The 26214-nt window shown below is 48.4% G+C and overlaps 1 protein-coding gene across 1 annotated transcript in view; it reads right to left on the bottom strand.

Annotated features, from left to right (window-relative positions):
* The window catches only part of LOC137429577 (dual specificity calcium/calmodulin-dependent 3',5'-cyclic nucleotide phosphodiesterase 1A-like), a 234385-nt gene that overhangs the window by 62271 nt on the left and 145900 nt on the right, over window positions 1–26214 (bottom strand). The window contains exons 7-9 of the mRNA XM_068119595.2: window positions 18818–18918; window positions 9893–10018; window positions 7415–7516 (exon numbers count right to left, since the gene is read on the bottom strand). Of these exons, the coding sequence (XP_067975696.2) occupies window positions 7415–7516; window positions 9893–10018; window positions 18818–18918 (329 nt within the window). The remainder of the gene's footprint in view (window positions 1–7414; window positions 7517–9892; window positions 10019–18817; window positions 18919–26214) is intronic.

Below are 26214 nucleotides of genomic sequence, written 5' to 3' on the forward strand. Positions count from 1 at the left end.
ATAAACTTCTGTACGTTTTCCAGAAGTATCTCTTTATTTTGCACATTAGCCAAAAAAAATTTCAACAAAAACAAAAGCTAAATTATGACTGGGATTACGGACAGTAAAATTACAGTTCAGTACTTCGTGTAACCCCCACGAGCATTCAGGAGAGCACGTACACGTCGAGGCATGCTGATCACGAGATTTGCCAAGGTTTGGACAGGAATCGCTTGCCATGCAGTGACAATAGCCTACTGCAATTCACGCACAGAGGTCGGCTGCTGGTCCAAGTGGTTGATTTGACGCGTTAATTCTGCCCACAAGTTCTCTATCGGATTCATATCCGGGGACATGGCAGGCCACTCCATATGCTCTACACCACGGTCAGCAAGAAAGTGTTGGATCATGCGAGCATGATGAGGCCGTGCATTGTCATCTTGGAAGACAAAGTTTCCTCAAAAGGCTGCATGAGCAAATGGAAGCAATGTTTCTTCCAGAATGGCCCTGTACTTGAACTGGTTCAGGTTTCCATTCAGAACAACCCGGTCAGTTTTGCCCCCTGCATGAAAAGCAGCCCAAACGGTCACTCCACCACCTCCAGCTTGGACTCTTGGCACTATACAATCTTCGTTGTGGGCTTCATGCACTTGTCTGCGCACTCGGACGCGGCCATCTTGACGATAGACCAGAAATCTAGACTCATCACTGAAGGTCACGTGATTCCAGTGTCCTGGCTGCCATTGACGGTGCTCTCTGGCCCACTGCAATCGGCGCTGGCTGTGTTGTCTGGTCAGGCGTGGCTTTCTCAGTGGACGCCTGGCACGATAGCCTGCTTGAACCAGTCGTTGATTGACTAGCCTTCTGGATACAGGCACATTTGTCAGTTGCTGCCACTCAGCCCTAAGCCGATTAACTGACTTGGTACGGCCATTGCGGACTAACCGGTGCAGCTGGCGATCATCTCTCCTTTTGGTTCTGCGTGGACGTCCTGGCCTCGGTATTGGAGTAGGGACACCCCTCTGAGCATTTCGTTTCAGGATCTTTGACACCTGACCTTGAGTGATGCCATACTGCCGAGCAATAGCACGCTGTTTCATGCCAGAATTTCGTAAAGCCACCACTCCATGACAAACAGCATTGTCAAGTTGACGGACCATGTCCAGAGGAAGCGGCAATAACTTTTGTAGACGTGCAGCAGTTGTTTTCCACTAATACAGAACGCCACCACCCTTATATACCCGATTGTGAAACCAATCGTCAAATGTACCTGTCCTTACATTTTGTCACGCCACCTGTGATATAATCCTGTTATTGACTTCTTGCTGCGAAAGACAATCAGTGACATGGTTCTTTCAACAAAGACATCACCGAAGCGTAAAAGAAACTCACCAGATTGATATACTGAGTTCAGAAAGTAAACCCAAGTCAAGGAAAAAAAAAATTGCATATTAAATGCCAAGTCTGTATTTGTCCCCTACCGGTTTCACAGGTGACTATAGGTTTGCTCTCCATCTCTCTGTCCCTCCGTCTGTCCATCCCACCTAAAATAATTTGTCTTTCTGTATATAGCTCACAATTGCCGAGTGCTTGGAACAAGAACATTCATTGGGATCAGTGGGAGACATGTATTGGGACCAGTAGGGGACATTTATTGGGACCAGTAGGGGACATGTATTGGGACCAGCAGGAGACATGTATTGGGACCATTAGGGGACATGTATTGGGACCAGTAGGGGACATGTATTGGGACCAGTAGGGGACATGTATTGGGACCAGTAGGGGACATGTATTGGGACCAGTAGGGGACATGTATTCGGGCCAGTAGGGGACATGTATTGGGACCAGTAGGGGACATGTATTGGGACTAGTAGGGGACATGTATTGGGACCAGTAGGGGACATGTATTCGGGCCAGTAGGGTCATGTATTGGGACCAGTAGGGGACATGTATGCCAAAGCAGCAATTCTCCCTCTTGTTTGTATGGCTAATCTAATGGCTAATCTAATTTTGTATGGCTAATAATGTTTGTATGAGATGGTTTGGTCATGTGTTGAGGAAGGATGAAAGTGACTGGTTGAGAAGAATCATGGAAATGAATGTAGAAGGAAGTAGAGGACGGGGAAGACCGAGAAAGACTTGGCGAAAGATGGTGGAAGAAGAAATGCGGGCAAGGGCATTAACAAGGGGAGATGCAGAAAATAGGGCAAAATGGAGAAGATTGTCATGGGGACCGCAAGGCTAACCCCCGCTCTTGCAGGGAAAATGGCCTTAAAATGGCTGTTGGGTTGTTGTGTTTGTATGGCTAATCAGTCAAATCCTTGAGGATATTTCATGGTTGTGCTATGCCCCCTTGTTCCACCAAGGTTTGTCGTTTTGATTCTCGTTCTCGTTTCATCCATCATGTGTTTCTTCATTGCATTTTTGCTCCTTGGCGAAGAGCGGGCCTCCAGGAGATGTGGTCCTTTGAAAGTTATTCCCACTTACTTTTCTCAATCTTGAAATTGTCAAGGTCTCTTTTCAGGATATTGTCGTCGTGGAGTTTTTGGCACCCAACTTGGTGTTGGTGCATTTTTGGAGCTCACCATACAGGATGTAATTTGGGATGCGTCCATCATTCCTACAATTTCTCTCTCTGTCACTCTATCTCCATCACTCTCTCTCTCTGTCACACACTCTCTCTGTCACTCTCTCTCCATCACTCTATCTCCGTCACTCTATCTCTGCTTGAGGACCATGGACAAGCTTCTACAACTCGAGACGTTCTGTGGGGATCCCCAGGAAACGAATGCCACCAGCCAATGGGGACATTGGTATAGTTCCCTCCAGAACTATATCTCCGTGGTGCCGGACCTCTCCGAGCCGCAAAAGCTCTCGATAATGACCTGCCATGTGAGCGACACTGTCTATGATTACATCTCTCATTGTGACTCGTATGAGACCGCCGTAACGACCCTGAAAGTCATCTATGTAAAACCAAGAAGCACCTTGTATGGTCGCCACATGCTTGCGACTCGATGACAGGATCCGTCAGAGAGTCTTGAACAAGACCTACAGGAGTTGAGACGACTCGGCAAGGATTGCATGATGGAACCGCGAATGGTCGCAGAGTCGACGGATGATCTAATGCGTGATGCATTTGTGGCAGGCATCGCTTCGCCGGCCATAAGGGTAAGATTGCTTGAGAAAACTGCTATGTCACTTCAGGAAGCGTTCGAGCAGGCACGCGTCTTGCAACTGGCCCATACTTGTGCGGAGGCGTACAGCCGCCCCTACATAACTACGGGGGCTATGGCCGAGGTTCGCACGGAGCCGACTCTCACGCCTGAACGATCTCCCGCTGCAGCTCCAGTATCAGCCGCCGTGCTGCCGGCTGTGGATGAGGAGAGTTTGAGCGCTGCCGCCGCCACTTCTTCTTCTTCGGAGAATGCAAAATGCTATTTTTGTGGCAATAAACGGCATGCACGGGCATTATGTCCTGCGAAAGATGCGTTGTGCCATAATTGTGGCCGGAAAGGTCACTTTGTGAAGGTTTGCCGCGTGGCCAAGACACAGCGCACGACTCTCGCAGGAACCAACACCTCACGCTGTTCGCGCTCCGGGGACCCAGGAATATCACGCAGTCTGCAAAATGCTGTGCTACTCGTGCCCGTGGAGGGAAAGCCGGCTGACGCGCTGGTGGATACCGGAAGTAGTACAAGCTATGTCAGTCAAGCCTTGGTGCAGCGACACAGATGGACCGTGGGGCAAACCACACATTGGATCTACCTGGCGTCTTCGGGGCTGTGGTTCCGCATGAATGGCTTGTGTACACTTAACCTGGTTGTCAACGATGTGTTGTATCCTGACGTCAAACTCATGATAATGCCTGATTTATGTGCGGACGTGCTCCTCAGACACGATTTCCTGCATAGACATGGTCGGTTAGAAATGCAATTTGGTCAAGTGGAGAATGCTCTTTCGGTGTGCGGTCTGGCCAAAATGGCCATCGAACCATCGCCTCTTTTCCCTCGTCTGACGGCCGATTGTAAACCACAAACTGTAAAGTCCCGATGGTGCACTCGTGCTGACACTCAGTATATTGCGGATGAGACTAAGCGATTGCTACGGGAGGGTATTATAGAGCCGAGTAGGTCTCCGTGGAGAGCCCAGGTGCTCGTCGTGCACACGGACAACCACCGAAAGCGCATGGTCATCGAATATTCCCAGACAATCAATCGATTCACGCAGTTAGACGCGTATCCCTTACCAAAAATGGATGATTTAGTGTGGGAGGTGGCTAAGTACCGCATCTTTAGTACTCTGGACTTTAAAAGTGCGTATCATCAGATACCGATATGTGAGTCGGACAGGCCATATACGGGGTTCCAGTCCGGACAACGGCTGTATCAATTCCGTCGCATACCGTTCGGGGTGACGAACGGAGTGACTTGCTTTCAACGCGCTATCGATGATATTGTGGGTAAAGAGCAATTAAAAGACATTTTCATGTACGTGGATAATGTGACTATTTGCGGACATACCCAGGAGGATCAGCATGCTAACTTGAAACAATTCTTGGCAGTGGTGCGACAGTACAATCTGACCTTCAATGAGGATAAGTGTCACTATGCAACGAAGACAATTGACCTCCTCGGGTACACCGTAACCGGGGGTGAGATAAAGCCAGACGCCGAGCGCCGACGGCCTTTGCTCGAGATGGCGGCTCCGTGTGATCGGGCGTCCTTGAGGCGTGCCTTAAGGCTATTTGCTCATTATAGCCGGGGGTACAAGGTTACTCGGAGAAAATTAGGCCTTTGGTGGATTGTAAAGCCTTTACTCTGATGATGGCTGCCAAGGACGCATTTCAACATCTGAAGGAAAATATCATGGGGGCATGCATGACTTCCATCGATGACACAATACCATTCCTGGTCGAGACAGACACCTCGGATTGCGCGATTGCAGCGACCCTCACCCAGGGGGGTCGGCAGGTAGCTTTTTTTCCCCCGCACTTTGTCCCCGGGCGAACGCTGACATTCTGCTATCAAAAAGGAGGCGTACGTGATTGTGGAGTCCGTCAGGCGGTGGCGACATTTGCTTCTGGGCAAAAAGTTTGATCTCATGACAGATCAGCAGTCTGTTGCATTCATGTATGACCATCGGCACGCACAACGCATTAAGAATGAGAAAATATCGACATGGAGGGTGGAACTGGCTGACTATTGCTATGAAATAGTCTAACGACCTGGACGCGAAAATCTGGCTGCTGACGCTTTGTCTAGACCGGTTTGTGCAGGCATGACCTCCGATGACCTGCGGGTCATACACAAATCATTGTGTCATCCTGGGGTTACGTGACTTGCACATTTTGTTCGCTGCCGCAACTTGCCCTTCTCGGTGGACGATGTCAAACAATTATATCGGGCATGCCCAGTGTGCGGTGAGCTAAAGCCTCGGTTTTACAAGCCGTTGCCGGGAACCCTGATTCAAGCCGGCCGTCCTTGGGAGAGACTAGGCATTGATTTTGAGGGACCTTTGGGGTCACTTCACTATATGTTGACAGTTGTGGATGAATACTCTCGATTCCCTTTTGCATTTCTGTGTTCGGACATGTCATCTGCGATGGTAATTCGGTGTCTGTCAGCTGTTCCTATTGTTCGGGTATCCAGCCTTTATCCACTCGGATCGGGGTACAGCTTGTATGTCTCAGGAGGTAAAGACCTTCCTTGCAGAGCAGGGAATCGTCACCAGTCGAACTACTCCTTACAATCCACAAGGGAACGGACATGTAGAGCGATTTAATGGAGTAGTCTGGAAGGCTGTGGAGATGGGGTTGCGGACGTGATCATTGGGACTTCATCAATGGCCTCAGATCTTGCCTGAGGCTTTACACGTGATTCAAACTTTATTCTGTATGGCGACTAATGAAACACCGCACGAGCAAATGTTCCGCTACCAGGGACAGCACGCTACCGTACTCGAGCTGGACGAGAATGTCGTAGGCCGTATCGCTTGGGATGGTAGGGGCGGGGGAGGGGGGGGGCGGATGTTTCATGAATTCCATGCCGTAGAGATACCTTATAATCATGCGGGCTTGCTGGAACTTTACTGGTGGGTGAATGTGATGAAATTATGGTTGATAACTGTTGCAGTTCCCACTTCATCCGGTGACAGCTTATAAAAAGGCTGAGTTGTCGTGAGAGGGGTTGGTCTGCATTTGTCTGTAGGGGTTATAAAAGGTGTGTGTGTGTGTGTGTGTGTGTGTGTGTGTGTGTGTGTGTGTGTGTGTGTGTGTGTGTGTGTGTGTGTATTTGTAGGGGTCACAATGTAGGGGTTATAAAAGGTGTGTGTGTGTGTGTGTGTGTGTATTTGTAGGGGTCACACTGTAGGGGTTATAAAAGGTGTGTGTGTGTGTGTGTGTGTGTGTGTGTGTGTGTGTGTGTGTGTGTGTGTGTGTGTGTGCGTATTTGTAGGGTTCACAATATAGGGGGTATAAAAGGTGTGTGTGTGTGTATGTGTGTGTATTTTTAGGGGTCACAATGTAGGGGTTATAAAAGGTGTGTGTGTGTGTGTGTGTGTGTGTGTGTGTGTGTGTGTGTGTGTGTGTGTGTGTATTTGTAGGGTTCACAATGTAGGGGTTATAAAAGGTGTGTGTGTGTGTGTGTGTGTGTGTGTGTGTGTGTGTGTGTGTGTGTATTTGTAGGGGTCACAATGTAGGGGTTATAAAAGGTGTGTGTGTGTGTGTGTGTGTGTGTGTGTGTGTGTGTGTGTGTGTGTGTGTGTGTGTGTGTGTGTGTGTGTGTGTTTGTAGCAGTTTTTGCACTATAAACAAGTTGACCAGGTAACCAGTTAGCTTGCATGTTTCATGTGAACAGACTTCTCCTACTTCAGATCTCCCACTGTTCTCCTGCCTGCTCGTCCTCCCGAGAGACATTGAGTCGATAAACTGATAGATTGGACTAATGTGGTGTTGATGTAGTGCGGAGTGCGGTCATGATGGGTCAATGGCCTCCTGCACTAAAGCTCCTTGTATTTCCCTGTGGACCATCGTTACATTACTGCCAATTGCCGTTTTTCACAGAAATTGCCGATTCTCATGTAAGGTGCGAGTTTTGTTTGTCGGGATTTCGAAGTGATGCGACAACCTGTTTTTTTTCAACCAATCAGCTGCCGGTACTTGGAACCGAATTACAGCACTATGGAGTTTCTGCACAGAGGTTATCTGTTTATGATGAGCAATACTGTGACGTCATAAGTACTGCATGCTGAAGACTCTTCCTTGAACTATTGAGGACACTGTGACATGTGTACATGGAGCTCATGTGTGGGGTGTTATTGTCTGCATTGTACACGACAGCTACTTTAAATAAATATATAAATAAAGTGCACGTGAGCCAGGTGAAACCATCGAGAAAGGGGAAACCGCTTGGAGTCGGATCAGAGGTCCTCGTACCCTTCCGGTTGTTGTAAGGCGCTCTTCAGGGTTTTTATATGATGGAAGTGGGACGACATGTCTGTAGATAACACCATCTCCACCACGAGGGCACGGAACTCTCTAGTAAGGGTAGGTGAGGTAGTCATACAGGAAGACACATTTCAATTCCACTGAGTTCATATCTAAGTCTTGTGACATTTGGCACACCAGAGCTCATTATTAAATGCAAATGAGAACATATCACAAAATATAATAAAATCAATAACTCTTATCCACGTTACAAAAGGACTGATCGATAATTTAGGTTTTACCTTCTGAAAAAAGAAATAGCTAACAATTAGGATGAATCAATCATAAAAACAGAAATCCCTTAGGTTTTCTTAGGAAAACCTCAATTTAAACAGGTGCATCAAACGAATAGGCAAAGTTTGACAATGTGAGTGACGTACCATGTTGGAATGTGCTGTGTGGGACAAGGGGAATGTGACACGAGGTTCAACGGTAACTTGGTGAACTAATACGACACTCGGTAGAGCGCGTACCTCCACCAGGCTGAACAGTTTACGTTTATCCCACTGCTAGGCCGGACCTGCATCCAGACCTGAACCAAATTATAATCGTCTTATTCTTGACAACTACCAACTCGAGTTTACAGAATCATTGGAATCTCCTGCGATGAAGTTAACTCCGAGGGCCTTTCACTTACTCACCGCAGGCAGGTTGGTGGTCTTTCTGTCTTCTACAGACTCCTCTCTGGGCTTGCTCCCCCAGCTCTCTCGGTGCTCTGTCCCCCAAATATTCCTACAGGTCGCACAAGATCTGCCAGCAACCCTCTGATGGTTAAACTGCCAAAATCAAGACTCTCTGCTCACCTTCACTCCTTCATTCCTCTTTTCTCCCGCCTCTGGAACAAACCCCACACTCTATTCAATCCCACTCTTCCCTCCAGTATTTAAAACAGCTGTTCACCACCATCTCTTATCTAACCCCTTCCAAAACCTTGATCTTTTCTACCCCCTGAATTTAGAGCTGTCTCCCTCGATATATCACGTGTCTTCGATACAGTCTGGCACGCTCTGCTCACCAAACTCTCCTCCTTTGGTATCCATGGAAATCTCCACGCATGGCTGGCGGACTTCCTCTCTAGTCGTAGTCAACGTGTGGCCCTGAATGGGTTTCTCTCATCTCCTCTTCCTGTTCAGGCTGGAGTTCCCCAAGGCAGTGTTCTGGGCCCTGTGCTTTTTCTGGTCTTCATCAATGATCTCTCTGACTCTCTTGAAAATCCTCTCTATCTCTTTGCTGATGACTCCACTCTCTGTCGCTCCATTCCTCATCCCTCAGATCGGCAGTCTGCAGCCTCCTCACTCTCTGCAGACCTGGACAAAATCACAGACTGGGCAAACAAGTGGAACATGTCTTTCAATCCTGACAAATCTCACACTCTTACGATGTCTCTCCGAAAAGACCGACTGGACAACCCTCCGATCTACTTTCTGAATAATCCTCTCCAAGAAGTTCTGTCACTCAAACTTTTGGGTCTCACTATTTGCCATGATCTTTCTTGGGAAAACCACATTTCAAATCTGGCCTCCAAAGCCAGTCGCTGACTGGGCATCCTCCGTCGTGCGAAGTCCTTCCTTGGCACACCTGAGCTCCTCACCACATACAAGGCTTTCATCCGCAGCTCAATGGAATACTGCTCTCCCCTCTGGGCTGGTGCTCCTGCCTCACACCTAGCTCGTCTTCACGCTGTTGAAAGCAAAGCATTCAGAATCATTGGAATCTCCCACGATGAAGCTAACTCCAAGGGCCTCTCACTCACTCACCGCAGACAGGTTGGTGGTCTTTCCGTCTTCTACCGACTCCTTTCTGGCCCTGCCCCCCCCCACCCCCCCCCCCCCCCAGCTCTCTCTGGGCTCTGTCCCGCAAATATTCCTACAGGTCGCACAAGATCTGCCTGCAACCCTCTTATGGTTAAACTGCCAAAATCAAGACTCTCTGCTCACCTTCACTCCTTCATTCCTCTTTTCTCTCGCCTCTGGAACAAACTCCCTCACTCTCTTCAATCCCACTCCACCCTCCAGGTCTTTAAAACAGCTGTTCACCACCATCTCTTATCTTCCCCCATCCAAAACCTTGATCTTTTCTATCCCCGATAATTTCACACCAATTCCACTTTTTGAAATACCAACTTCTGTCCTGGAAGTCCATGGTGTCCTTGTGTTTTATACTTCTCCCACCCCCCCCCCCCTTCCCACGCCTCCTCCCCCCAAGCCCTCTCCCTCCCACACATCTCCCTGCTCTTAAATGTTGTGTGCTCTCAAGTGTTTGTGTGCTTCCCATTTTCTTGTCTTCCGCTCCCTCTTTTTATACATTTTGTTTGTCTGATTGATTTGTTTGTGAAGTAAATGTCAGCTCTTTCACGAGCCTCGATTCAGTATACAAAAAAAAAAAAAAAAAAAATGTGCAGCTATTTGTCACCAGACAATACAGCACCTCCAGTCATCCTTTGACAGGTTGAGCAGGATGTCCATGTCTCCATCCTGCATGAGATGATACGCAGCACTCACGTGATGGTTTTCCAGAACCGAGCGGTCATTATAGAGAAGAGCAGAATCGGACCTGAGGGTCAGTGCAAAAATTCATAGAACATGGAAAGAGAAACAATCAGGCGAATGCGTTTTGTATTTCCATCTGAGCACTTATCACATGTTGCTGGACTCCAGGTGCGAATTCCATGTGTGTGTATGTGTGTTGATTTGAGTCTACTCAGGTCTACATTTCGATTGGTTAGAAATACACCGTCTCCTAATGTCCCACCATGAGCATCTTACTATAATTCACCAAATGCCTGTCTGTCTGTCTGTTGCCAGGTACTGCAAAAACGGCTGAACCAATCGCAACGAAATTTTGGGTGGGTAATCCTGGGACCCCCTGGAGTAAAAGTCTTTATTGTTTTTCCAATTTGTTTTCAATTTCCCAATTTTTCCAATTTTCCATTTTCCAGTTTTTCCAAACACGATGGAATAATATTTACCGATATGAACAGCGATGCGGCTTTTATTTAAATTCTACAAATACTGTTTAGATTTTGATGATTTGCGTGTGATATGATTTAACGAATGTTTATATAAATCGTTTAAAATAAAATAAAACCTTCAATTTCTGATATTTAGCCTTTTCATTTGGGCCTCCCAATTGAAGCCTCGCCCATAGGGCGGGTACCGTTGCTAGTTATGCTTTTTTCATTTTGTATACATAATCGAGGCTCGTGAAAGAGCTAACATTTATCACACAAACAAATCAAACAGACAAACAAACAAAGCATATAAAAAGGGGAGCGGGAGACAAGATGGGGAGAGAAGGGGAAGCACACAAACACAACATTTCAGAGCAGGGACATCGGGAATGTGTAGGAGGGAGAGGGCATGGGGGGAGGCGGCATGGGAAGGGGGAGGGGGGTGGGAGAAGTATAAACTCAAGGACACCAAGGACTTCCAGGAAAGAAGTTGGTATTTCAAAAAAGTGGATTTGGGGTGAAATTAGCGGGGGTAGAAAAGATCAAAGTTTTGGATGGGGGAAGATAAGAGATGGTGGAGAACAGCTGTTTTAAAGACCTGGAGGGAGGAGTGGGATTGAAGAGAGTGAGGGAGTTTGTTCCAGAGGTGGGAGAAAAAAGGATTGAAGGAGTGAAGGTGAGCAGAGAGTCTTGATTTTGGCAGTTTAACCATAAGAGGGTTGCAGGCAGATCTTGTGCGACCTGTAGGAATATTTGGGGGACAGAGCCCAGAGAGAGCTGGAGGAGCAAGGCCGGAGAGGAGTCGGTAGAAGACAGAAAGACCACCAACCTGCCTGCGGTGAGTAAGTGAAAGGCCCTCGGAGGTAGCTCATCACGGGAGATTCCAATGATTCTGAATGCTTTGGTTTCAACAGCGTGAAGACGAGCTAGGTGTGAGGCAGGAGCACCAGCCCAGAGGGGAGAGCAGTATTCCATTGAGCTGCGGATGAAAGCCTTGTATGTGGTGAGGAGCTCAGGTGTGCCAAGGAAGGACTTCGCACGACGGAGGATGCCCAGTCGGCAACTGGCTTTGGAGGCCAGATTTGAAATGTGGTTTTCCCAGGAAGGATCATGGCAGATAGTGAGACCCAAAAGCTTGAGTGACAGAACTTCTTGGAGAGGATTATTCAGAAAGTGGATGGGAGGGTTGTCCAGTCTGTCTTTTCGGAGAGACATCGTAAGAGTGTGAGATTTGTCAGGATTGAAAGACATGTTCCACTTGTTTGCCCAGTCAGTGATTTTGTCCAGGTCTGCAGAGAGTGAGGAGGCTGCAGACTACCGATCTGAGGGATGAGGAATGGAGCGGCAGAGAGTGGAGTCATCAGCAAAGAGATAGAGGATTTTCAAGAGAGTCGGAGAGATCATTGATGAAGACCAGAAAAAGCACAGGGCCCAGAACACTGCCTTGGGGAACTCCAGCCTGAACAGGAAGAGGAGATGAGAGAAACCCATTCAGGGCCACACGTTGACTGCGACTAGAGAGGAAGTCCGCCAGCCAAGCGTGGAAATTTCCAAGGATACCGAAGGAGGAGAGTTTGGTGAGCAGAGCGGGGTGCCAGACCGTATCGAAGGCACGTGATATGTCGAGGGAGACAGCTCTAATTTCCTGTTTGGCATTGAGGACCTCCATCCATTGTTGAGACAGAAGAAGCAGCATGTCCAGAGTAGAGTGACCTGGTCTGAAACCAAATTGAGGATCAGAGATCAAGCCATTGGACAATAGGAAAGATTTCATATCTGAAGCAATGATGGATTCCATGACTTTGCTGATAATTGGGAGAAGGCTGATTGGTCTGTAGTTGCTCGGATCTGTTTTTGCACCTTTTTGTGCAAAGCGGTGATGTTGGCTGATTTCCAAGCAGATGGCAGATGACGTTGAGCAAAGGAGAGGGTGAAGAGAACAGAGAGAGGGAGTGAAAGAGCAGAAGAACAGGATTTTAGGACCCGTGGGCTGATGCCGTCAGGTCCAGTTGCAGAATCAGAGTCGAGGGTTGACAGAAACTTTTCCACCTTGTCAGGAGGAAAGGACACAGAGTCCGGGAGCAGCTGGGTACGACTGGGTATGGTGGGTACAGAGAGGGATGGGTTTGGGACACAAGATTTAGAGGCAAACACAGAGTTGAGGCATTCAGCTTTTTCACGTGCGGAGTCAGCCGTGTAGCCGTTTGAGGTAAGGGAGGGGATGGAGGGGGAACAAACACCAGAAACAGATTTGACTAGACGCCACCAGGATTTGGAAGAGGGAGACAGATAAGAGAGTTCGGTCTTGAGAACGGAGAGATATTGTTTCCTGGGTCTCCTGAGGGTGGACACACACTTGTTTCGGGCTTTGTGAAAAGAAATGAGATTTCCTTCCGTTGGATTTGCTTTCCAGGAGACGAAGGCAAGTTGTTTCTGGGCAACAGCCTCACCACAAGATTCCGTGTACCATGGACGGGAGGAAGGGTATGACAACTGAAGACGAGATGGGATAAATCTGTGCATGAGAGAGAGCAATTTACTTTGGAAGAATTCCCAGGATGAGTTGATGTCAGAGGTGGTAGAGATGGGAGAGATGGGAGACCAGTCCATATGATTGATGGCTGCTTGCAGACCGTGCCAGTCAGCCTGAGTGAAATGCCAGATGGGTCGGCGTTGAGGAGGCTCCCTGAGAATGGTCAGAGAGATGTCCACTTTAACAAGCACGTGATCAGAAGAGCCGATTGGAGCAGAAGAAGAGCAGCAGACATTTTCAGGGAAGTTAGTCATAACCAAAGGAGAAGAATGTATAAGAATAAAGGTAGAGATGTATAAGAGAAGAATATAAGAGAAGTACACTACTCACAATAAGTTAGGGATATTGGCAGGTTCTTCGGTGTGGTTGATTTTGTGTATTAATTATGTTGAAAAAAGTTATTGGTCCTAATTCTATGGTTATTAATGAGTGTGAAAAAAGACAGCATTCTTGATTTCAATACCCTACCCCTAACCCCTATAAAAAAAATAAACTCACTCCCACAATATCCCTAACTTATTGTGAGTAGTGTAGAAGAGAAGTACAAGAGAAGTATAAGATGAATACTGCATAAGTATAAGAGAAGTATAAGAGAATACTAATGTATAAGAGAAGTATAAGAGAAGGATAAGATGAATACTATATAAGTATAAGAGAAGTATAAGAGAAGTACAAGATGAATACTATATAAGTATAAGAGAAGTATAAGAGAAGTATAAGATGAATACTATATAAGTATAAGAGAAGTATAAGAGAAGTATAAGATGAATACTGTATAAGTATAAGAGAAGTATAACAGAGGTATAAGATGAATACTGAAAAAGTATAAGATAAGTATAAGAGAAGTATAAGATGAATACTGTATAAGTATAAGAGAAGTATAAGAGAAGAATGTATAAGATAATGTATGAGAGAAGTATAAGAGAAGAATGTATAAGATAATGTAAAAGAGAAGTATAAGAGAAGAATGTATAAGATTGTGGTGGACACGATGGCTCGCTGGAGCGATGACATCATTCCGCGCACCAAGAGGGTGTCGGCCACGCCCGAGGGGTAGGCGTGGCCTCGGGATATACACGGGGCTCACAGCCCCGAGCACGGCAGTGCTATAGTTTGAGCTTTCAAATAAAGACGCTTTTGGTTACGTACGTTGTTGCTTCCCTTATTGGCAAGACAAGTCGTGCGCATAGCACCGCACTTCACTGGTGACCTCCGACTGGTTCAGCCGGCGCTGACCAACAGAACGCACCATGACAAGTAGCAACGCAGTAGCGGTGAAACTCCATGAGTTTTGTGAGGCTCAGGCCGAGGGATGGTTCATGCAGGCCGAGGCCCAGTTCCAGCTTCGAGGCATAGCGGCGGACGAGCCGAGCTATTTCCACGTCATCGCCGCCCTCGGGCCCGGCACAGCCGCCCGAGTCATGTCCGTCCTGCGGAACCCACCGGCCGACCACAGGTACGAGGCGCTCAAGCGTCACCTCATCGCCACGTTCGGCCTCACAGAGGAGGAACGGCCTGACCGTCTCCTGGACCTTCCCGAACTCGGCGACACGCGACCATCGGTCCGAATGGACTACATGCTGTCGCTACTGGGGGACAAAGCACCGGATTTTTTTTATTCCGGGCGCTCTTTCTACGCAAGCTACCGGCCCAGGTACGCCTCGCGTTGGCCGGTTCCAAAATAAAGGAACCCCGCGCGCTGGCCGTCGAGGCCGACAAGTTTTTCGCGGCGTGTGACATGCGGGCGAGTTTCGGTGCGGCCGTCGCGGATCCCGGGGCTGATGTTGATGCTGCTGCACACCTCGTGGATCCCGAGGCTGATGCACACCTCGTGGCCGCCGCCACGCCCCGCCCACCACCACTGCGAAAGCCGCGGCCTCCGCCACACCCGCCACAAGCCTGGTGCCATTTCCACGCCAGGTTCGGCCACAAGGCAAATAAGTGTTGCCCGCCGTGCTCGTTTGGCAAGTCGGGAAACGCCCGGGCCAACGCTCGATAGCGGCTTTGAGCGTCGGCCTTTCCGGCAGCCTTCTTTTTATAACGGACACCTTGTCTGGGCGCTGCTTCCTATGCGACACAGGTGCACAGGTGAGCGTTATCCCTGCCTCTATGTCCGACAAGCGAACCGCAGGCCGGGGCTCCGCGTTGCTTGCAGCCAACGGAACACCCATCCCATACGCACATTCGGGAAGCGCTGCCTCTCCCTGCGGTTCGGAGGGCAACGCTTCAAGTGGTCGTTCGTAACCGCCGGAGTGCCCATGGCATTGCTCGGTGCGGACTTCCTCTGTGCAAACGGGTTGTTGGTGGACGTAAAGTACAGACGTCTCGTCCAGGCCGAAACGTTCAGCTCGCTGGCTTGCGTGCTGAGCAGCTCATTGAGCGGCTCACTGAGCGGCTCACCGAGCAGCTCGCCAAGTGGCTTGCTGAGCGGTTCGGTCCCGGCGAGTTTGGTTTGTACACTTCCGGCAGCGAACGAGTTCACCCGCCTCCTCACCAGTTTCCCGACCCTCACGCGGCCCACCTTCTCGGCGGTGGCCGTAAAGCATGGTGTGGAACATCACATACCCACCGTCGGGCCACCGGTCTACACCCGGGCCCGCCGCCACGAACCGACGAAGCTCGTGGTGGCGAGAGCGGAGTTCGCTACGCTGGAGCGGCTGGGCATCGTGCGGCGCTCCAAGAGTGCTTGGGCGTCGCCGCTACACATCGTGCCGAAGCCTGGCAGGGGATGGCGGCCGTGCGGAGACTACCGCTGCCTCAATGATGCCACCACCCCCGACCGTTACCCGGTCCCTCACATCCAAGACTTTTCCGCCCGGTTGGCGAAAATTTCCTGCTTTTCTAAGGTGGACCTCATACGTGGCTACCACCAGGTCCCCGTCAGGCCGGAGGACATCCCAAAGACGGCCGTCATTATGCCATTCGGCCTCTTCGAGTTCCTTCGGATGCCCTTCGGTTTGAAGAATGTGGCTCAGGCGTTCCAACGTCTGATGGACAGCGTCTTGCATGACCTGGATTTCGTCTATGTCTACCTGGACGACATCCTCGTCGCAAGCGCGTCCCGTGAAGAGCACCTCCGCCATCTCCGCACGCTCTTCGAACGCCTCGGCCAGCATGGCCTGATCGTGAACCCCGCCAAGTGCCGGTTCGGCGTCGCCGAGATCGACTTTTTGGGGCACCGCGTCACCAGGCACGGGGCCATCCCCTTACCAGCAAAGGTGGAGGCGGTCAAGGGGTTTCCACGCCCCTTCACGACCAGGGGGCTCCAGGAGTTCCTGGGCATGGTGAACTTTTACCATCGGTTCCTGCCCCGCGTCGCCCAGCTCCTGCGCCCCCTGCAGGAGGCCCTCCGGGGGAAGCCGGGCAAAGGTGACGTTGTTTGGACCGAGCAGATGGACGCGGCGTTCACGGGCGCGAAGCTCGCCTTGGTTGACGCCACCTTGGTTAACGCCACCATGCTCGCGCACCCGGCGCCCGACGCACCGATCGCCCTCACCACCGACGCGTCGGACTATGTGGTGGGCGTGGTGCACGAGCAATGGGTGCGTGGAGCTTGGCAACCGCTGGCGTTTTTCAGCCGGCAGCTTCGCCCGCACGAACGGCGGTACAGTACCTTCGACCGCGAGTTGCTCAGGCTTCACCTGGCGGTCAGGCACTTTCGCCATCTGCTCGAGGGCCGTTCGTTCACGGCCTTCGTCGACCACAAGCCCCTGGTCTTCGCGATGGCCAAGGTCGCCGAGCCGTGGTCGGCCCGGCAGCAGCGTCACCTCTCGGCCGTGTCCGAGTACACAACGGACATCCGGCACGTCGTGGGAAGGACAACCCGGTGGCGGATTGCCTTTCCCGGTCCGTCACCCACGCGGTCCACCTCAGCATCAACTATGCCCGGATGGCGGCGGACCAGACCGCCGACCCCGACGTCCAGGCCTTGCGGACCGCCGTCACGGGCCTCCGCATCACCGAGGTGCCGTCGGACGGCGCGGGCACGGCCCTCTTGTGCGACGTCTCCCTCGGGCGGCCTCGCCCCATCGTGCCCGCGGGCTGGGTTTTTGACACCATCCACGGCCTGTCCCACCCGGGCACGAAGGCCTCCCAGAGGCTGGTCGCCGACAAGTTCATCTGGCATGGCCTCCGGAAAGTCGTCCGCGATTGGACCAGGACATGCCTCGCGTGCCAGCGCGCGAAGGTGCACCGCCACACCCAGGCCCCGTTGGCCCTGTTTACGGTGCCCGAACGTCGGTTCGACCACGTTCACGTGGACTTGGTGGGACCTCTGCCCCCCTCGCGGGGTTTCACCCACGTCCTCACCATGGTGGACCGCACCACTCGGTGGCCGGAGGCCGTGCCTTTGGCGGCGACGACGGCGGCGGACATCACGCAGTCGTTCATCGCCACCTGGATTGCCCGGTTCGGTGCCCCCTCGGACATCTCGTCCGACCACGGCCCCCAGTTCACCTGAGCTCTGGGGGCGGTCGCGTGGTGGCTCGGTGTCCAGCTGCACCGTACCACGGCCTATCACCCCCAGGCCAACGGCCTGTGCGAGCGTTTCCACCGCTCCTTGAAGGCCGCGCTCCGGGCCACCCTCCGCAACGGTGGCTGGGTCGACAGGCTCCCCTGGGTCCTGCTGGGCCTCCGGACGGTGCCCAAGGACGACCTGCGCGCATCCGCGGCGGAGTTGGTCTTCGGACAACCGCTGCGGGTGCCGGGCGAGTTCCTCCCCGACTCCACGGCACCATGGTCCGTGGCGCAGCAGCGCTCCACGCTGCAGGAGACCGCCCAGAGGTTCGCCCCGGTGCCGATGGCGCACCACGGGTGCCCGCCAACGCACGTCGCCCCGGAGCTTCGCACGGCGGAGTACGTGTTCGTCCGACACGACGCCCACCGGACACCGCTGCGGGCCCATACGACGGGCCCTTCCGCGTGCTGGAGACCGGGGCGAAGCACTTCACCCTGGACATCAGTGGTACTCCTGACCGCGTTTCCGTGGACCGCCTCAAACCGGCTCACCTCGACGTGGACCACCCCCCGCCAGTGGCTCAGCCACCGCGTCGAGGCCGCCCCCCGGCGGGCGGACCCCCGGCACCGCCAAACCCTGCCGCCCCCCGGTCCCGCACACATCCCAGGGGCAGCCGGTGGCATCCCGGCATCCCAGACGCCGCCAGCCGCCAGAGGGCGCTTTGGCCGGGTCATCCGTTTGCCCCGCAAACTGACCCTTCAGGTGCGCAGGAATTCTGGGGGGGCGCGTGTGGCAGACACGATGGCTCGCTGGCGCGATGACATCATTCCGCGCACCAAGAGGGTGTCGGCCACGCCCGAGGGGTAGGCGTGGCCTCGGGATATACACGGGGCTCACAGCCCCGAGCACGGCAGTGCTATAGTTTGAGCTTTCAAATAAAGACGCTTTTGGTTACGTACGTTGTTGCTTCCCTTATTGGCAAGACAAGTCGTGCGCATAGCACCGCACTTCAAGATAATGTAAAAGAGAAGTATAAGAGAAGAATGTATAAGATAATGTATAAGAGAAGTGTAAGAGAAGAATGTATAAGATAATGTATAAGAAAAGTATAAGAGAAGAATGTATAAAAGAAGTATAAGAGAAGTATAAGATGAATACTGTATAAGTATAAGAGAAGTATAAGAGAAGTATAAGATGAATACTGTATAAGTATAAGAGAAGTATAAGAGAAGAATGTACAAGATAATGTATAAGAGAAGTATAAGAGAATTATAAGATGAATACTGTATAAGTATAAGAGAAGTATAAGATGAATACTGTATCAGTATAAGAGAAGTATAAGAGAATACTAATGTATAAGAGAAGAATAAAGGTAGAGTAGATCATTTTACATAGAACATTCGAGTTCCTCACCGTGTCTGGATGTGGAAGTTATTGGTGGTGCCCGTGTGGTCGTAGTCATGGATGGCAGCAGCAAAGATCATTGCAAAAATCTCGAGCTCTGTGAGCCAGTGCTGGGGTGCAAATGTCAAGAAAAATTGGCGAGGTTGAGCAGGGAGTCATGTAGAAAGAATCTTCTTCAAAAATTCTACAAGTTTTTGTAGAATGGAAGTTTCTAGATCCTCATTTATTAGTGCAATTGAGCAACCATAAAGTTCCACCTCATCCTAGATAGTTCGTCTTCATTTATGAAACCTCTTAAGAACATGTGCAAGAAGGTGTGAATGATTTATCAAGCAGGTAGAGAGTAGGATTGGGGTGAGGTTTCCCTCAAATTAAATGGCAAGCAAGAATGATGTCAGTTTTAGTCTATCTGTGAAAAAGCAATTGATTCCTCAAAAAACTGCTTTATCATGCGATTCTGGAAGTTGTTGCTCTTGGTTGATGTTGCGAGGGTAACAGGTGATTCTGCGAAGAAGACTTTCTTCACTTGTTTTGATATCCTCGAGAGCAACAAACTCCAACACAGATATGTCCTTAGCTGCTGTGCTTCACTAAAAGGATAAAGATTTATGTTTGTAGAAGAGGATATATATCACAAGCAACAAATTCAGCATATGTATATATATATATATATATATATATATATATATATATATATATATATATATATGTTGGAACCCATCTGTGGATCGGTCCCATCGGCCGATGGGTCTGCGCCATCTGCGGATGTGTTGTTCACCTTGAAGGAATGTGTTGACAGAATGGTGCTCTTCAATCAGGTACACAGTCATTGGAATTACATGTGGTAGGAATTTAACAGAGATGATTTTTAAATGTTTTATTATATATTTCTACCCATCTATTTATACATTTTGTCAATACATTTTGTAATTAACAGATTATCGACAAACGACAAACGGTCGACAAACGGTTATTTTTATCTTATCGACAAACGGTTATCGACAAACCACATGTCACGGACTGCTTTATAAACATTTATGACATCAATTGCTTATTTTTAGGTTCAAATAAACATACTCATCCACCATTGATGCATACACATTCCTTCAAGGTGAACAACACATCCGCAGATGGCGCAGACCCATCGGCCGATGGGTCTGCATTGTCATTTCTCGTGCATCCACAGATTGGTCGCCCATCGGCTGATGGGCGACCCATCTGCGGATCCGCAAACGGGTCAGACCCATCGGCCGATGGGACCGATCCACAGATGGGTTCCAACATATATATATACAGACTTGGCATTTAATGTGGAATATTTTTTTTTCTAGACTTGGGTTTACTTTCTGAACTCGGTATATCAATCTGGTGAGTTTCTTTTACGCTTCGGTGATTTCCTTGTTAAAAGAGCCATGTCACTGATTGTCTGTCGCAGCAAGAAGTCAATAACAGGATTATATCACAGGTGGCGTGACAAAATGTACGGACAGGTACATTTGACGATTGGCTTCACAATCGGGTATATAAGGGTTGTTGCATTCTGTATTAGTGGAAAACAACTGCTGCACATCTACAAAAGTTATTGCCGCTTCCCCTAGAGATGGTCCGTCAACTCGACAATGCCGTTTGTCATTTAGTGGTGGCTTTACGAAATTCCGGCATGACACAGCGTGCTATTGCTCGGCAGTATGGCATCACTCAAGGTCAGGTGTCAAAGATCCTGAAACAAAATGCTCAGAGGGGTGTCCCTACTCCAATACCGAGGCCAGGACGTCCCCGCAGAACCACAAGGAGGGATGATCGCCAGCTGCACCGGTTAGTCCGCAATGGCCGTACCAAGTCAGCTAATCGGCTTAGGGCTGAGTGGCAGCAACTAACAAATGTGCCTGTATCCAGAAGGCTAGTCAACCAACGACTGGTTCAAGCAGGCTATAGTGCCAGGCATCCCCTGAGAAAGCCACGTCTGACCAGACAACACCGCCAGCGCCGATTGCAGTGGGCCAGAGAGCACCGTCAATGGCAGCCAGGACACTGGAATCACGTGATCTTCAGTGACAAGTCTAGATTTCTGGTCTATCGTCAATATGGCCGTGTCCCAGTGCACAGACATGTGCATGAAGCCTACAACGAAGATTGTATAGTGCCAAGAGTCCAAGCTGGAGGTGGTGGGGTGACCGTTTGGGCTGCTTTTCATGCAGGGGGCAAAACTGACCTGGTTGTTCTGAATGGAAACCTGAACCAGTTCAAGCACAGGGCCATTCTGGAAGAAACATTGCTTCCATTTGTTCGTGCAGCCTTTCGAGGAAACTTTGTCTTCCAAGATGACAATGCACGGCCTCATCGTGCTCGCATGATCCAACACATTCTTGCTGACCGTGGTGTAGAGCATATGGAGTGGCCTGCCATGTCCCCGGATATGAATCCGATAGAGAACTTGTGGGCAGAATTAACGCGTCAAATCGACAACTTGGACCAGCAGCCCACCTCTGTGCGTGAATTGCAGCAGGCTATTGTCACTGCATGGCAAGCGATTCCTGTCCAAACCTTGGCAAATCTCTTGAACAGCATGCCTCAACGTGTACGTGCTCTCCTGAATGCTCGTGGGGGTTACACGAAGTACTGAACTGTAATTTTACTGTCCGTAATCCCAGTCGTAATTTAACTTTTGTTTTTGTTAAAAAAAATTTTTGGCTAATGTGCAAAATAAAGAGAGACTTCTGGAAAACGCACAGAAGTTTAACACAGTACTGTCCGTGAATTGAGTTCGATATCAGTTTACATCACTTTCAAGGATCAATTTATTTTCTTCGAAATGTCAAATGTGGTTTTTATTTCTTTTAAAGGTCACAGTAACAAAATCTAGAATAATTTCAACATAATTCCAATGAACTTTTGGTTCTAAGTCATCTTGAAAAGTAAGTTCACCCCCACAAAAAAAATATTCCATAATAAATGCGAAGTCTGTATATATATATATATATATATATATATATATATATATATATATATATATATCTATATCTATATATATATATATATATATATATATATATTTCTTCTTTTTTTTTTACATATATATATATACGTATATATATACGTATATATATTTGTTGTTGTTTTTTTATGTGTATATATATATATATATATATATATATTTTAATATACTGTATATATATATATATTGTTTTTTTGTGTGTATTTATTTTTAATATACTGTATATATATATGTATTTGTTGTTGTTTTTTTTATGTGTATATATATATATATTTTAATATACTGTATATATATATATTGTTGTTTTTTTGTGTGTATTTATTTTTAATATAATGTATATATATATATATTTCTTTTATATATACTGTATAAATATATATTTGTTGTTGTTTTTTTATGTGTATATATATATTGTTGCGGATCTCGGGGGTCGGCGCTCCCCTCATCAAGGGGGTGGGGGGGCTAATCCCCTTGTCTTTTTAGCTGGCCGTCCCGAGTCCTTAGAAGTTATAATGCTCCTTCCGGTCGGTATTAGCTAGGGTCATTGGTCAAAGTAGTCCCAAATACCTACTTACTAACCCGACCGTAAAGCAGGGAAATAACTCCCGCTCGAACCACGGATACGATGGAAAACGCCGAGCGGGTGGCAATCCGCGATCCGAGCCGTTAACAATGAGACTAAACCCGATTCTGAGCGGTTCCTAATCGTGCCACAGGTACTCAATTGAGAAAAGATGAAAGCGAAGGGATTAAGACGAAACCAGAAAGAACAGGTGAATTTATTACACCAAAAGAGGAAAGGAAAGAATGTACAAGAAAGGAAGAAGAAGAAGAGGCAGGACACAGGGCAGTCTCAACAACAGTCTTAACTTAGGACCCCAGACAAAAACACACACTCACACAGGGATTGTAGCTGGTAGGGTGGAAGGTCCAGGTAGATGGTGCAGGCGATGGGGTCCGGCTCCAGGTGAGGCTCCAGTCCAGCGAGCGAAACCCGGCAGGCAGCTCTGCGTATCGTTGGAACGCGACCGGACCTTACATATGGTGGGGGGGGGGTGTGGGGGGGGGCTGGTGTCCTGTACGTGTGCGCTCCCGGACAAGTTCGTTAATAAGCACGTCTCCAACCAAACTCTTTCAAATGTGCTCTCTCCCACCAGTCCTCTGTAATGCGCACGCCTCCAACAAGTCCTGTTAATAGCGCCGCTTCCGCACGAGTCCTTCTGTAGGCAAGCTCTCTCACGCAGTCCTCAGAAAGAAGTCCCTCTGTGCAGTCCGTGAAAGGGCTTTGCGCTCGCGCTTATATAACGCGAGCCAAGATCACTCCATGCTTCATAAAGCCATGCACGTCGGTGATATTCCCTCAGCCCTGGTTGGCTGGTGAGGGCTTACCGGCCACGCCTTTGACGGCTGGTTGACAGGCCACACCTTGTTCTTGGCATTCCGCCCCGTTTTTCCTCGGGCCTGACCGATTGGATAATGGTGGCTTGAACGAACGCTAAGGCGGCTGCTGCTGGCAGAGGCGTGGAATGGCATCCCTGGGAGAGAGAGGTTGGCAAAATGGCCAGAATTGGATTGGGGGCCTACTCTTATTTAATTGATGCAACGCAGATTGAACTATTGGAAACACGGCCTTATCTAAAACACATAATAATGAAATAACTAAAGTTCTATGGTGGCCTACGTGTTGCTTGTGGACTAACTAGGGGTGCAACCTTTAACCTTTTAATAATGGGATATTTACAAGTAATTATTTACACAAGTGTGGGTACCAAAACCGCAACAATATATATATGTATATATATATATATATATATTATAATATACTGTATATATATATATATTGTTGTTTTTTTGTGTGTATTTTTTTTAAAATATACTGTATATATATATAGATATATATATTTCCCATATATATTTAAATCCCATATATATATATACAGACTTGGCATTTAATATGGAATATTTTTTTTTCTTGACTTGGGTTTACTTTCTGAACTCGGAATATCAATCTGGTGAGTTTTTTATGCTTCAGTGATTTCTTTGTTAAAAGAACCATGTCACTGATTGTCTGTCACAGCAAGAAGTCAATAACAGGATTATATCACCGGTGGCGTGACAAAATGTACGGACAGGTACATTTGACGATTGGCTTCACAATCGGGTATATAAGGGTTGTTGCGTTCTGTATTAGTGGAAAACAACTCCTGCACGTCTACAAAAGTTATTGCCGCTTCCCCTTGAGATGGTCCGTCAACTCGACAATGCTGTTTGTCATTTAGTGGTGGCTTTACGAAATTCCGGCATGAAACAGCGTGCTATTGCTCGGTAGTATGGCATCACTCAAGGTCAGATGGCAAAGATCCTGAAACGAAATGCTCAGAGGGGTGTCCCTACTCCAATACCGAGGTCAGGACGTCCCCGCAAAACCACAAGGAGGGATGATCGCCAGCGGCACCGGTTAGTCCGCAATGGCCGTACCAAGTCAGCTAATCGGCTTAGGGCTGAGTGGCAGCAACTGACAAATGTGCCTGTATCCAGAAGGCTAGTCAACCAACGACTGGTTCAAGCAGGCTATCGTGCCAGGCGTCCCCTCAGAAAGCCACGTCTGACCAGACAACACCGCCAGCGCCGATTGCATTGGGCCAGAGAGCACCGTCAATGGCAGCCAGGACACGGGAATCACGTGATCTTCAGTGACAAGTCTAGATTTCTGGTCTATCGTCAATATGGCCACGTCCGAGTGCGCAGACAAGTGCATGAAGCCTACAACGAAGATTGTATAGTGCCAAGAGTCCAAGCTGGAGGTGGTGGGGTGACCGTTTGGGCTGCTTTTCATGCAGGGGGCAAAACTGACCTGGTTGTTCTGAATGGAAACCAGAATCAGTTCAAGCACAGGGCCATTCTGGAAGAAACATTGCTTCCATTTGTTCATGCAGCCTTTCGAGGAAACTTTGTCTTCCAAGATGACAATGCACGGCCTCATCATGCACGGCCTCATCGTGCACGCATGATCCAACACTTTCTTGCTGACCGTGGTGTAGAGCATATGGAGTGGCGTGCCATGTCCCCAGATATGAATCCGATAGAGAACTTGTGGGCAGAATTAACGCGTCAAATCGACAACTTGGACCAGCAGCCGACCTCTGTGCGTGAATTGCAGTGGGCTATTGTAACTGCATGGCAAGCGATTCCTGTCCAAACCTTGGCAAATCTCGTGAACAGCATGCCTCAATGTGTACGTGCTCTCCTGAATGCTCGTGGGGGTTACACGAAGTACTGAACTGTATTTTTAATGTCCGTAATCCCAGTCGTAATTTAACTTTTGTTTTTGTTTAAAAAAATTTTTGGCTAATGTGCAAAATAAAGAGATACTTCTGGAAAACGCACAGAAGTTTAACACAGTACTGTCCGTGAATTGAGTTCGATATCAGTTTACATCACTTTCAAGGATCAATTTATTTGCTTCGAAATGTCAAATGTTTTTCTTTCTTTTAAAGGTCACATTAACAAAATCTAGAATAATTGCAATATAATTCCAATGAACTTTTGGTTCTAAGTCATCTTGAAAAGTAAGTTCACCCCCACAAAAAAAAAATTCCATATTAAATGCCAAGTCTGTATATATATCTATATATATATATATATATATATATAATATACTGTATCAATATTTTTTTTTTTATGTGTATATATATATGTATGTATGTATATATATATATATATATATATATGTATATATATATATATATATATATACAGTGGAACCTTGACTTACGAGTTTAATTCGTTCTGTGACCGAGCTCGTAACTCAAATTGCTCGTATCTCAAATCAAATTTCCCCATTGAAATGCATTGAAATGCTATTAATCCGTTCCAGCCCGCCAAAAACCACACCAATTTTTTTTTAAATATACAGTATATATAAAAATATCTCGCGCTTTATATTTCACCTGTATGCAGCATACAAGTTGGCAGGATGGCCTGGACTGGAGGTACGCACACTTGACTCTAAACTGTCCAGCCTGGGTTTGAATCCCGACCCAGCTATAACCTGTCATGGGTGAATCACAGGCAGGGTGATTCATCAATGTGTGTACCGCTAAACTGGGCGCCCCGTTTGCGTCACATTAGTTGTTGGATGTTAAGGATCTCACCGTGTTTTCCACAAAGAGAAGGCGAGCTATCGCCGGCACTCTGAACAAGTTGTGGCCTGGCATGGCATGAACATGAAAACATGAACATGAACATGAAATGTTCGACATGAACATGAAATTTTCCAAAATAACCAACATGCGAAAACAAAAATGCAGCGCTATACGACAGAGATACTGTACGTGCACGGCAAGATAACCACGTGACCGGAACCCACCTGGCGGCGTAAACTCAAAATAACCGAAATGCGAAAACTAAA

The sequence above is a fragment of the Myxine glutinosa genome, chromosome 6, assembly GCF_964187855.1.
Source record: "Myxine glutinosa chromosome 6, kmMyxGlut1.1, whole genome shotgun sequence".
Classification (NCBI taxonomy): domain Eukaryota; kingdom Metazoa; phylum Chordata; class Myxini; order Myxiniformes; family Myxinidae; genus Myxine; species Myxine glutinosa.